The 13,072-nt window shown below is 64.1% G+C and overlaps 3 protein-coding genes across 3 annotated transcripts in view; 1 reads left to right on the top strand and 2 right to left on the bottom strand.

Annotated features, from left to right (window-relative positions):
- Positions 1 to 94: 94 nt before the first annotated feature.
- Positions 95 to 4,453, bottom strand: MNEG_6451 (RuBisCO large subunit-binding protein subunit beta; the record flags this gene model as incomplete). The annotated part of the gene is made up of 12 exons (XM_014045073.1): positions 95 to 103; positions 289 to 447; positions 718 to 882; positions 1,113 to 1,225; positions 1,541 to 1,661; positions 2,192 to 2,319; positions 2,546 to 2,639; positions 2,892 to 3,074; positions 3,363 to 3,437; positions 3,867 to 3,990; positions 4,255 to 4,305; positions 4,434 to 4,453. 12 exons carry the CDS (start codon positions 4,451 to 4,453, stop codon positions 95 to 97), a joined length of 1,242 nt encoding a protein of 413 aa, XP_013900527.1.
- A 792-nt stretch (positions 4,454 to 5,245) lies between these two features.
- On the bottom strand, positions 5,246 to 7,024 carry MNEG_6452 (hypothetical protein; the record flags this gene model as incomplete). The annotated part of the gene is made up of 5 exons (XM_014045074.1): positions 5,246 to 5,848; positions 6,149 to 6,268; positions 6,425 to 6,475; positions 6,668 to 6,730; positions 6,893 to 7,024. 5 exons carry the CDS (start codon positions 7,022 to 7,024, stop codon positions 5,246 to 5,248), a joined length of 969 nt encoding a protein of 322 aa, XP_013900528.1.
- Positions 7,025 to 9,693: 2,669 nt separating this feature from the next.
- MNEG_6453 (Prestalk-specific protein tagB) overlaps positions 9,694 to 13,072 on the top strand; it is a gene marked incomplete at both ends in the record, with an annotated part of 8,679 nt that continues 5,300 nt past the window's right edge. Inside the window, 8 exons of the mRNA XM_014045075.1 lie at positions 9,694 to 9,825; positions 10,025 to 10,202; positions 10,520 to 10,659; positions 11,197 to 11,439; positions 11,693 to 11,853; positions 12,046 to 12,133; positions 12,445 to 12,547; positions 12,867 to 12,949. Of these exons, the coding sequence (XP_013900529.1) occupies positions 9,694 to 9,825; positions 10,025 to 10,202; positions 10,520 to 10,659; positions 11,197 to 11,439; positions 11,693 to 11,853; positions 12,046 to 12,133; positions 12,445 to 12,547; positions 12,867 to 12,949 (1,128 nt within the window). The remainder of the gene's footprint in view (positions 9,826 to 10,024; positions 10,203 to 10,519; positions 10,660 to 11,196; positions 11,440 to 11,692; positions 11,854 to 12,045; positions 12,134 to 12,444; positions 12,548 to 12,866; positions 12,950 to 13,072) is intronic.

Below are 13,072 nucleotides of genomic sequence, written 5' to 3' on the forward strand. Positions count from 1 at the left end.
GGTGAGATGGGGCCGAGGGAGGGGGGAGGGAGGGGTTGAGAACAAGACACAGAGGGGGCGCGTCAATGAGGCAGTGCGCCGAGCGGCGCAGCGCTCACACAAGCTTCGCGCGTATGCAGCGCGCGAAGGCTCGGCCTTTGCCCGCTGCGCCAGCTTGTGGTATCAAGCATTTGACCCGCGCCGCGTCCACGCGCCGGCGCGCGACCATGCGGCCACACACTCGCCGCGCGGCAAATGTGAGGGCCATGTCGAATCAAGACACGTGGGGCCCCGCCAGACTGCACGCACCTGGATGATGGCCACGCCGCCGCTGAGGCGCGCGATGCGCTCGTTGAGCTTCTCGCGCTCGTAGTCCTGCTCGGTCGCCTCCGCCAGGTTGCGGATCTGCTTCACGCGCGCGGACACCTCCGCCTGGGTGCTGCCGTCGCCCACGATGGTGCACGACTCCTGCGGGGGCCGCGGGGGATGGCGGTGACGTGCACGTCGGATGAGCGGCTGGCGGGCGGCTGCACGACAGCAACGCGAGGCCGGTCTCCGGGCATGATATCTGGACGTGAGCAGCACGCGCCGCCACAGCCCCATCCACCAAGTAGGTTTTCCTCGCCACGCGGCCATACCAAAACAAGAGGCACACACGCTCTGACACACACTTCCAAAACACACACACACACGCACACACATGCGCGCGCACACGTCGTCGCCGCCCCCGCCCCGCACCTTGCCGATGACGACCTTAGCCGCCGTGCCCAGCACCTCCTCCCCTGCCTTGTCCAGCGTGATGCCCAGCTCCTCCTTGATCAGCTGGCCGCCGGTGAGGATGGCAATGTCCTCCAGGTAGGACGTCTTGCGCTCACCAAACCCGGGGGCCTTCACGGCCACAACCTGGAGGGGTGGGGTGGTTTGTGGTTTTGTGAGTGTGTGTGTGTGTGTGTGTGTGTGTGTGTGTGTGCGCGCGCACGGCGCGCACGCGTGCGCTGTGTCGTCCGCAGCTGATGATCCGCAAAAGGAGCAAACAAATAGGATTGTTTGTGCGCCCGGTCACACAACTCTGCCATGCCCGCCATGCACCGCCACCCCTCCCTCCCGCCGCCGTTCCGCCGCCGCGGGCCCACCTTCAGGGTGCCCCTCAGCTTGTTGACCACCAGGGTGGCCAGGGCCTCCTGCTCAATGTCCTCGGCCATCAGCAGCAGAGGGTAGTTGCCGCGGATGGCGGCCTCCAGCTGGCCTGAGGGCGGACGCATTTTGGGGGGGGGGGTGGGGAGGAGGGGGGTTTGTATGAGGACGGGGCGCAGGCACCAGCGCCGACACCATGTTGAAAGCAACCGGCACACGTTCGATGGGGGCTCCAAAGGCACCCTTGTGGTAGGGCGCGCACACACGCCAACACGCTCGCACGCACGATCACGCGCAGGCGTGCGCGGCAGCCGCGGGGGCCCCCCCACTGTGCGTCGCCAGCGGGGCCCGGGCAGCTGCTGGGTAGCTGCTAGACATCCCCCTTGGCAGTATGTCCCCTCAAATGCCCTCCCCCGTGGTTGCTCACTGATGATGTCGCGCGCGGTGGAGATCTTCTTGTCAACCAGCAGCACCTTGCAGTTCTCGTACTCCGCCACCATGCGCTCGGGGTCGGTCACAAAGTAGGGGCTGTAGTAGCCGCGGTCAAACTGCGGGGGGCGGGCGGCGGGTGGGGTCGTTCGTTTGCATTAAGAGGCGGTGCGTGCGCGCGGGTCGGCAGCGCGTGCAAGCATGCGCGTGTGAGGGGAGGAGAGGGGCGCAGCAGGCCTATGTCGGGCGTGATCCAGACGGTCACGCGACTATTTTGATGCAAGCCTTCAACACACCAACTTGCCTGTGTCGCAGGGGAAGGCAGGCCCCCTTGACTACCCCCCACCCCCACCCGGGCACACACAGATGCACCCGCTTGCACCCATACCGCGAATCACATCCACGCGTCAAACATCTCAACCCCATTTTCATCCAGCAACCAGACCCCCACCTAGTCATTCCTTGACCTCCCAACCCCCCCCCCCCAACCCACGTTCACACCTGTGCGTGCACGCAAACATTCACACACAAATACACACACTCTCCCTCTCTCATTATCACTCATGCACACACTCACACTCACTCTCTCTCTCATGCAAGCACACACACACACACAAACACACACACGCGCGCGCGCTCACGCCCGCACCTGCATGCCCTCCACGAACACGAGGCTGTCCTCAGCCGTCTTAGACTCCTCCATGGTCACCACGCCCTGGCGCCCGACCTTGGCCATAGCGTCGGCAATCAGCTGCCCGATCTCGGGGTTGCCGCCGGCTGCAGGGTTGACATTTCAGTGCGGGGGCCAAAGACGCGCCGTCAGCAAAGGGAGCGCAGGCGGCCTCCACTGCTGGCTGACCCTGAGGCGCCTCGGAAAGCGACCCGCGTCACTTGCTTGGATGCCCGCCCGCTGAGTCCTACGCGGCCGAACCCGGGCCCCATCCCACGGCGCGAGGCCGGCCCCAGCAGCTGCCAGCAACACCACAGTCCCAGCCCCGCGCACCCGACACCGAGGCCACGTTGGCGAGGTCCTTGTCAGAGGCCACCTCAGTGGACAGCTTGGCCAGCTCTTTCACCAGGCCGGCCACGGTCTTGTCCTGCGGATGAGATACAAGGGTGCGTCGGAGAGCACGAGGGGCAGCGGCATGTGATGGGTTAAAAGGCAGGCTGCCGGGGCGCGGTGCGCCTCCCCGCCGCGGCCGACGCACTCGGCAGCTGCCCTGCCAGAATACGCCAACAGCACCAACGCGGCAGCCCCAGGGCCCGGCCGCCGCCGCCTTCGCCGCCCGATGCGCCCGCTTCCCTCCAGCCACGGCCGATGCCGTCGCGGCTACTGCCGCCGCCCTCACCATGCCGCGCGTCAGCTGGACGGGGTTGGTGCCCGCCGCCACGATCTTCATGCCCTCGCTAATGAAGGCCGCAGACATGATAGTGGCGGTGGTGGTGCCGTCGCCGGCCGTGTCGTTGGTGCGCGCGGCGGCCTGGCGGACGAGCTTGGCGCCGATGTTCTCGACGGGGTCCTCCAGCTCGACCTGTGAGTGGGGGGCGGGGTTGGCGGGCAGCGACACGCGGGTTGGCTAAGGAGTCCCTTTCCGCGTTCGACGGTGTCCCGACCACGCGGGCCTGCCACGCCCGCTGGTACCAATCGTGGGGCCAGGAGCAACAGCGGCGCAGCCCGGACTGAAAGTGAGCGCGATGGGACCGAGGGGAAGAGAAAGGGCGCAGCCGTTCCTCCAACCGACGGCGGGGCCCGCCGTCGGTTGGACGCCGCTGCCGCCGCCGATGCGCCGCCGAGGGATGGCGGCCAGGCGCGAGCGCACCTCACGGGCGATGGTGACACCGTCGTTCACGATCTTGGGGGAGCCGTACTTGGACTCAAGCACCACATTGCGGCCCTGAGAGGGGCAAGGGTGGCGCCGGGATGGGGGCCGTCGCGCCCGTGAGGCAGGCGCGCGAGAAGCTTCCGGGGGTCGCCGTGCGTCGGCCGCGCAAGGGTTGCCCGCGAGCCCAAGCGGCAGGCACAGGGAGCTCGCATTGGTGAACGCTAGGTGGCGTTGTAAGGGAGCTGCCAAGATCTTCCAATGTGGCTGCTCGCGAACGGGTGGTGATGGCGGCAGCTGGCCGGCTCGGTTCCCTGGACTGCTCCGCCAGGTGTGAACCCAGGTTCACTGTTGCAAGCCGAAGCGGTGCTGTGCTTGCTTCGCCTGGCACTCCTCTCCAGGCACCTGCAACTCCGCCGCTGCAGCAGTATCCGCGGCTGTGGCTTAGCTAGCACAGCAGCCTGGCGCCCCGCCCTTGTCAATCCTATCGTCGCCGTTGCACACCTTGGGACCCAGGGTAACGCCAACCACAGTCGCCAGCTTGTCGGCACCAGCCTGCATCTTCTTCAGCGCCTCCATGTTCTTGTTGAAGTGCAGCTCCTTGGCGGCGCGCACCACCTGCATGCGCCTGCGTCGATTGTACACGTGGGTGTGCGCCGTGCAGCAGCGAGTGCGGCGGCAGGCGGCGGTGCAGCGGCGAGTTGGCAAGGGCGCATATGCCAGGCCCTGCGACGCTGTATACATCCAAACATTGGCTCAAAGCCATTGTGAGCAGTGCCTGGCTGCCATTGGGGCAGTGTGGAGGGAGGGCATCGAGAGAGATCGAATGCCAATGGCGTCCGCCAAAAGGGCTCATGCACCACCGCGCTGCTCGCATGAATATTGAACGCACCTGCTCTTTCCAACCATGCGGGCGCCCGCCAGGGGCTTGCCCGCGTTCAGCCTGCGTCGGCACACGGCGTTCCATGTGAGTGTGCTGGCGGCGTTCGACGGAGCGCGAACAAGCGATATCGTCACATCAATTATGTCGCATATGCATGAGAAATCACGTGCAAGCCGCCTCAGTCTCACCTCTGCATCGCGGTCTGCATCGCTGCTGGCGTGCGCAACGAGGGGCACGGGATAAAGGACGCAGAGGACAACGTGAAAAGGACGAAGCAGGGAAGACAGGAGCCAAATGGCTGGCGCACTCGAGCTTTTTTAGCGAAGCTGCTGGTGACCAGACTCTGGAAACCTCTGCAACTACACGCGTTCGAGCCGTCAGCTCCTGGCACAATGTTGCGCACATCTATGAATGATTATATGAGGCCGTTCGAAGCACGGCATGGACCCGGGCAGGCGATCGCATTTGGCCCGTCCATGCGGTGTGGGCAGCAACACCCAGGCATGCATCCTCAACATCACACCAGACTGCCACCTGATCCCCATCACTGGACAGACAGTCTTACAAGACTCTAGCGCAACACAACGGTGCTGGCCGAGACGATATCTGAGGAGGCCGAGGAGGGATGCTGCGATGAATGTTGAATTGACTGCAGTGCTCCCCCCTTGCGTTCGCAACGTCAAGGCTGTGCCTACGCAAACACAACAGGCGCTCCTCTCGCGGCATGCACAGTGCTGTGCATTGTGGGTCAAGAGGTAGTATTCGATAGACTACTCAACCCGAACACTGTTTAGCACGCGCGCTGCTCAACCACACCCGAGTGCGGGAACTCTTCCAGCCAGGCCAGAAGTACAGCTGGGACACCAGGCGCGCAGGGTCCAATCGAGCACGAGTCTCGCAGGGCCTCGCCGCTTGTATCTAGAAGCACATGCGGGATGCGTACGTGCGTGGCCATAAGTTCCATACTACATCCGGCCATCACACCATCCTCGCAGCCCCGCTAGACGCGCTTGCCGGCGCCCGCCCTGACAACGGGCTTGCCCGCCGCCGCGCCCCTCTTCACGCCACCGCCGGAGCCCTTCTTGCCGCCCGCAGCCTTGCCGCCCGCGCCGCCGCCCGCCCGCCCGAGCAGCGCGGCCAGCAGCGGCAGCAGCACCAGCAGCGGCAGGCCTATGAGTGCGTACACCACGGCCTGGATGATTACGGGGTCGACGTAGGGCGCAAGCGCCGGCACCGCCCGCATGTGCGTCTCCACCACGCCCGCCAGCTCCTCCTGCACCTGGACAGCCCTGATGCTCGCCGACCGCGCGAGGCTGGACGCGCGGGTGTACGCCTCGGACGCATACGGCCCGACCTGCTCCGCAACCTTGGACGTGATCTCGCTCGCCTGCGCCGCCACCTGGCCGGCGACCTCGCTCGCCTTCACCGCGGCCGCGCCAAACGTGGGGTTGGACTGCAGCTCCGCCCACTGCGCGTTGAGGTGGCCGCTGGCGCTGCGCGCCAGGCGCACGAGGCCGGGCGGGACGATCGCCTCCTCGGCTTCCTTGAGGGCCGCTTCTGCCCCGGCCAGGGACGCCTTGAGGGCTGCCAGATCCTTGTCATACTGAGAGTGCCACGGAGGGTGCAATGCAGGATTGGTAAGAATTTCGAGGTTGGAGGTTGCACTGGGAAGAGGCATCACTTAGTGTTGATGGGTATGAACACTGGTCTCCTGTACCTCTACCAGACAGGGTGAGGTGCAGGAGGTATGCACCTTAACAAGAGGGCCGGTGACGAGCCGCACGTATCAGCAAGTTGGCTCCACAACAACAAATTCCCGGGCCCTCATCGCCACCTCCTCGCCCTCGAGCGCGTGGGAATTGCTCCGCAGGCACGCCCCTGCAGGGCTTCCGTATGCGCGCACCTTGCTCAGGGTGATCTTGCACGACGAGCCGGCCTGCGCCTCCTCGCGGGCTGCGGTAGCCTCTTTCTCCTTGGCGGCCAGGTCCGCCTTGAGCTTGTCCACCGCGGCCTGGAGCTTGCCCTGCGGGCGGCATCATGGTTGGCGCAGCGCGCTCAAGCAAAGCGGTTTGGGAGCAAAACGCATTCGGGCAGAAATTGCCGACTACCGTAGGGACAGATGCCACAGGGGTGAGCACTGCGACAACATGGGAGAATCCATGCACAGGCGAGTGCGCACCGCCTCAGCCGTGGCGCTGCCGTGCTCGGCCTTGCAGCTCGTCAACGCAGTCTGCGTGGCAGGTGGTTGATCAGGGTCCAGGGCTCGACGGCAAACGGCATGGCAGACGTGCAGACTTGCGGTTTCAAACACAAATCATGGCCAGCTGCAGCGCAGGAAGGTCTGGCTGTTCATGCACAGGTTCATCTATGCTTGCACAGCTGACACACAGCCTCAGCAAGTTGTGGGGCCGCCCGAGCCTACCTCGGCCTGTACCGCCTCGCTCAGCTTGCCATTGCACGTCGCCAGCTGCGTGCTGATTTTGGCCTGTCATGCAGTGTTAACGCGCATGAAGCCCATGTGAGTGTGGCGCGACGAGGCTCCATCAAGACACGCGGGCTTGGCAGCTCCTTGACGGGGTGTGAAGGTCGGCTGATGAGGCTGGCGGGGTCAAGTTGCGCTTGCCGGCGCAGGTTGTGTTTTTCCCACCTGCTCATCCTGCAGGGCGGACAGCCGTTTCTGCAGTTCGGCGGCCTCAGCCTGTGCAGCCTTGAGCTGCGTCTTCAGCTCTGCAACCTCCTGCAAAGAGTGGTCGCTGGTGGACTTGGGCATTTGCTGCATGCAGGGCGCACCAGCGCCATCCGCACGGGAGCAGTGCACAGCAACGCATGCAGTGCAGGGCGTCGCTCGTCAACAGCTCTTACCCCTTCGCTGTCAGCCTCGGCAACACATGGGCTGGCAGCGCTGAGGATCAGCGCCGCGGCCAGGGCCAGGCAAAGGACTCGTGCGATCATCCCGCGCTGCGCTGGCGACCTTGGCGAAACAAACCAAGTATTGTGATGAGTGCCACGAACAGGGTGTGCAGGTACACGACGGATTGTGCGTGGAGCCCGCGCGGTGACTGATCTTCGCCGCTTCGCAGCAGCCAAGTTGCCAGTGACACGATGGTGGAGCATGAAAATTGCTCACCGGGACGCGCGAAATCCCTGGGACATGGATCTCAGCAGTTTAGGCAGCCTCTGGTGGGCGACAGCGGCAGTTGGCGGTCGCAACCGCTTGCAGCGTGGTGCGTGCAGAAGCAGGGCGGGACATGTGACGAGAACTAGAAAGGTCGCTTTTTTGGCCATTTACTACTCAAGCTCACGCCCTCTGCCACTCTGGTCGACTCGCTGTCACGCTCATGAAGTGATTATGGAGACGAGTCCCGGCTCAACAGGTGAGGGCAGACATCCCCCCCCTTGCTTTGACCACTATGTTGCTTGCCAGACACTTGCCATGCGCCCGCGGTGAGACCGTGACGGCCGTCTAGGAATCCAAGGCAGTTGAGGTATCTTTGATTTACTGGTGGGCTGGCCAGCCGGCTTGCGTGGCAGCGGCAGCGTGTTGAGTGTGCTGAGGTGGTGGCAGCCGTCGGCTTTGGGTGGCGTCGACATGGGCTAAACAGCAGTCTTTTTAAGTGTGGCATAAACTGGATAGCAAGGTAAGCTGAGGCATGTAGATACACAAAGCTTACAAAGAGCTAATATACCCTAGATTTCACCACCAACTGGGTGATGATGATCGCTGGCTGACTACAGACACCATGCGACGAAGTAGCGGCACCTAAACTTTTTGGGGTCCCGTGCGAGCTCACACCTGCGAGATCGGGGCAAGAAGCAGCAGAAGCAGCCGAGACCCCGGTTGCGCCAGCTGTGCCCCAAACCAATTACCCCCAGGCCCTGGGGACCACAATCAGCAGCGCATGTAGAGTGTATGCAGGCTAACAGCCATTGCAGAGGGACCCCAAAAAAGCCCGACAGGTCACCAGCCCGCTGTGAGGCATGACACGACAGGCAAAGCACCGGCCGCATGGGGTAACCCCCAAAACATTTCGACGTGGACGGTGAGGGTGCAAGGCAGCCTGAAATTGCACCACAGGTCCCCCAGCTTACATGTTGTGTGCACCCTTGTGCCCAGACGCGGACTATGATGCACAGTCAGCATCCCCGAGAGCCCGCATGCACCGCTTTGCAGTGTTTTTGATTTTGGCGCCTGGATGTGTGTTGGCGTACCATAATTCAGTTCGGACCAATCCTGCGTTATGGTGATGTCTGCTGCCCACTGCTTCCCACTTGGGCGTTTACAGCGCAGCAAGCAGCTGCATGGAAGAGAGCGGAACGAGGAGCACCAGCCAACGAACAGTCTGTATGACAACACCATGGAGATCGGTCATGCAACATCACAGCAGTACTAAGCACACTATGCAAGGCCACACATATTGAAAGAGTTGAATTCTGTCTTTCTGAGTGTGTCGCGGCCAGGGGCAGAGCAGAACTGATCGATCCTTGGTGGCCTTACAAGCCTACCAGTAAAAGCAAAATTGTTTTGAAGGCGTTCAGACGGCCCAGTGATGCTCGACGACAGTACAAGATAATAGTGATGGCCAGCCCGCGCCTCGTGGGTGCCTCTGAGGCCCACAAAATAAAAGCAGCTGGTATTAGAAACTTGGATGGCGCTGGACTGATGCTGATGATGCTGGTGGTCATGGCGTGCAGCGTCCATGGTGACGCTGCATCAAGTGAAAGCAGCTCCGGCCCCAGCTCCGCCGCACCGCAACTGGAGTGGTCTACGCGCCTTCGCACAGGCGATATCGTCACAACTAGGCAAGCGCACGGGTGAGACCAGGCATGCGGCGAAAAGCTCTTGCAGCCGAGTTTGTTCTCGCCCTGCACGCGAGCAACAGCATCTCCCCAGCTCCTTCCCATCCGCTCCGCAGCAGCCGCGATCGGCAAGGCTGCAAATGTCCGAACTCGAGGTACCATTCCCCGACCCCTCCTCGCGCACATCCTGTACCGCCGCAGCAGCGCGCACGAGCGCCGCTCTCTCGTGGAGCTGGACGCGCAGTGGCGTGATCTCGACCCGTGGGTGGATCTGGAGGCTGCTGCCCCTGCGGCCGCCTGGCCCCTGCATTCTTACGAGCAGTACTACTTGCAGCTGGCGCCGGGTGGGCGGGCGTTCTGCGGATTCCCAGCGGCGGTGTTGGACGAGCGCATGCGTGCGCTGTTTTGCATGTTTCAAGCTCCATTCCGCCGCCTCGAGGTGAACCACCAGCGCCTTGTTCTGGTGATAATTGTCACAAAGACCTGACACCTCGGGCGCCCTGCCCACTTGCAAACCAGCCCGTGGCTGTCCCTGTACCCACTGCATTGCGCGCTCCTGCCCCGCACATACGGCCGTCCATCCAACTTCCACTCCATCCCCCTTCCCCTTTCAAATTCTTGGTAGGCAGCACCACTGAGGAGGAACATGAGATGCTGTCTCAGCTTGAGGAGCACCGCGGGCTGGTCGCCGGCTTTGTGCCAGACAACTCGTGGCACGTGCTGCTGCCCGCCGACGCGGCCGACGCCGCGCGCGCGCGCCTCAAAGCTGGGGCCTCCCGGCTGGTGAGCGGCGCGCCCCGGCTGGCTGTCGGGCGGCTTCCTGCCGTGCCGTGCTGCGCCGCCCGCGGCCCTTGCAGCCTCCAGCCGTTCCATGCCGCCCGCTGACCCCAACGCGGCCTCACTCAGTCTGCTTGCCTCGGCTCCTGCTGCGTGTCACCTCCCCCACCAACACATGCGGACCCAACCCCACCCAACACCACAGGTCCCAATAGCAGCGCAGGACAAGGTGTCCCCAGAGTGGGCCGCGGTCCAGCAGCTGGTGGGCGACGACAGCGCCAGGGCCGCGCTGCTGGGCGGCGCCGCCGTGTCCGCACTGCTCCGGAAGCGGGGCGTCAACGTCACGCACCACATCGGCGCGCTGAGCGTCGAGGCGGACGAGGGTGAGCGTTGTTTGCAGTGCGTTTGTGAATCGCGCAATGCAGGGCTGATGTGCTGGCAGCTTGGGGCCGGCGTCAAGGGGGTGTCGTGCAGTCACGTTGTTATGCACGTGCGATCAGCTGTTGGCTGCCTAATCATTGTCAGTGCTGCCCTGCACCCTCACCATGCTCAGTCTGATGTTTCCAGCGGATTATTGCCCAATTTTGAACAACGTGCAAGCTCATATGACCCCGCTGGTGTGACCCCGCCCACGCACATCCACTCACACACACGCACGCTCACCCCTTCGCCACCACCACCACTTGGCCAACGCGTGCAGGCCGGCAGCCCCGCGTCCACGTCCGCGTATGGTTCCCGCGCCCCACCCACGCCGACGCGCAACGCCTCGGCTTTGCCCACACGGGAGACCTGAGCCCCGGGGCGGAGCTGGCCGCAGAATACGCACACACGCTGCGCAAGGTGATCGCCGCCGCCTCGCGGCAGGAGAACCCTGACTCAAGGCAGCGGCGGCGAGAGGCTGGCGAGGCGGCGGCGAGTGAGGGGTACGGGGACGCGCCAGGCCCCGTGGGAACGTCCCAAATCGGGAGCTTGCCGCTCGCCGGCGGCGCCGGGCACAGCAGCCTCGGCTGGGCAGCGGCTGCGAACGCTTCGGCGGCGGCCGACGCTGCGGACGGATGCGCTCCCGTGGTGTCGAGCGGGGCATACACTCTGGATGTGCTGGTCTGCTTGGAGGTGGGCAGCGCCGGCGCACGCATGGACTGGCTTTTGTTTTAGGGCGCCCGCGCATCACGCTGCCGCACCCCTAGCAAAGCGCTCTGCTTTGGTTTGCATGAGAGTGTCCGGCAGGAGAGTGTTCGACATGGCTGTGGCACTCGCCACTCGGTTCATCACCCACATTTGCGGCCAAATTTCGTGCACACACCCCTCCCAACCCGCTGCCTCGCCTGCCTCCTGCCCCACGCCCTTCCCTTGTAGCACGTCGCCCCGACCCTGCAGTGGCTCTCCCGCCAGCCGTCGGTCCACTGGCTGACCCCCAAGATGGCCCCCGCCTGGCGCAACCTCGCGGCCAGCGCGGTCGCCCAGGGGTCCCCGGCGGCGGCGCGCCTGCAGCGCTTCCAGGAGGCGGTCGACCCGGGGATGCACCCGCTGTGGGCGGCAGGGCTCAAGGGGCAGGGGCAGGTCGTGGGCGTGGGCGACAGCGGCGTCGACATGGACTCCTGCTTCTTTTTCGACCCAAAGGTGGGCCATTTTCGACGGTGCTGCGTCGCGGGGGTATCAGGCGGGCGTGCCGCGTCATCACAAGCGGCGCCGTGTCAGGGGCTCCACGGCCGCGTTGCGCTGAAAACGAGGCGCAGGACACGCGGGCGCCCAGGGCACCGGCGCAACTTGAGCGGACGCTTCGATCCGCACGCCTCCCTCTCTTTGGCGCAATCGCCCCCCCCCCTCCAGCTGCCAATCTATCCGCTTTTGGCCCCTCAACCGCCCCTCCCAGGTGCCCTTTGCGCCCAACATCAAGACAAACGCGGCCGGCGGCGCCATGTTCCGCAGCGACGAGCACCGCAAGGTGGCGCTGTATTATGGCACAGCCAACACCGACACCGTCGACGCCGTCGGCCACGGCACCCACACGGCCGGCACCATCGCCGGCTCCAGGTGGGCCAAACCCCACAGCGGCCGGCTGTCGCCTGCAGCACGCTCCGCAGCCAAAAACCATTCGGACGCCGCGCTTGCGTCAACCTGTCGGCTGGGAGGTTGTGCCCCTTCCGAACCTAGAATTGCCCCCCCTGACCCGCCGACGTCCGCCCTGCGCTGCCCGCCCGCGCCCTTTCTAATCTGCGCTGCCAGGTATGACGCCGACGGCAAGCTTGATTACGCCACAGGCATGGCGCCGGAGGCACGCCTGGCTATCCGCGACCTTTCGAGCGGCAAGCAGGTACGTATGTTGCCCGGCCTCGTGTGTGCCTTGCTTGCATGTGGATGTGGACAGCCTGGCTTGCAGTCGCGGCTGGTGCTGTGCCGTTGCACACTTGGTTTGCAAAACATGGTCACCCACAATGCACAGTTGAACGCTGGCGCATACGCAGCATGCAAATGCAAGCACGCGCGCACACACGCACACGCCTACACACACACACACACACACACACACACAGGCACACGCGCATAACCACACACGCACGCTCACACACACTGCACACACATACACAAACACGCATACACACCCTCTGCTGCCATCGAGTGAAGGGCTATGTGACGGCACCCGACGATCTGGACAACGGCTACTTCCAGCCCGCGTACGACGCGGGGGCTCGCATCCATTCGGACTCTTGGGGTTCTGACGTCATCGGTGAGCTGCTGACATCATCAAGCACGTTGCGTAATGAACGTTTCTGGGGCTGTTTGCATCGCGGATGCACCTCTGGGGGCCGTGATTCCAGCAGAACACATACCTCGATTTGCTGTGCATCCCGTGGTCCAGGCTTGGCTTGTGCATTTGGGGCTGGTCGTTCAGACTGACATACGGCAGCTGGGCTTCAGCCTCAAACCAAGATGGCAAGTGGCCACTTTGGCGGAGCCGATGGCTACACGATCACATGTTTGCTGGCCTCTTCCTCGGCTAAACCCTGCCTGTCCACCGCCCTAACCCGCACCCATCCGCACCCCAGTGTATGACTACTCGGCCGCCACCCTCGACCGCTGGCTGTATGAGCACCCAGAGTTTGTGTCCGTCTTCGCCGCCGGCAACTACGTGAGCGCGCGCTGCTGCGCAGATTCAGGGCGCCCTGATGGCTGACGTAGGATCCGCCGCACCGCTTTGGTCCTTTTGACAGCAGCGTGCACAACACCGCCCCTCAGGCCACCCCCCCCCCCC

This window comes from Monoraphidium neglectum, assembly GCF_000611645.1.
Source record: "Monoraphidium neglectum strain SAG 48.87 unplaced genomic scaffold scaffold01047, whole genome shotgun sequence".
Taxonomy (NCBI): Eukaryota; Viridiplantae; Chlorophyta; class Chlorophyceae; order Sphaeropleales; family Selenastraceae; genus Monoraphidium; species Monoraphidium neglectum.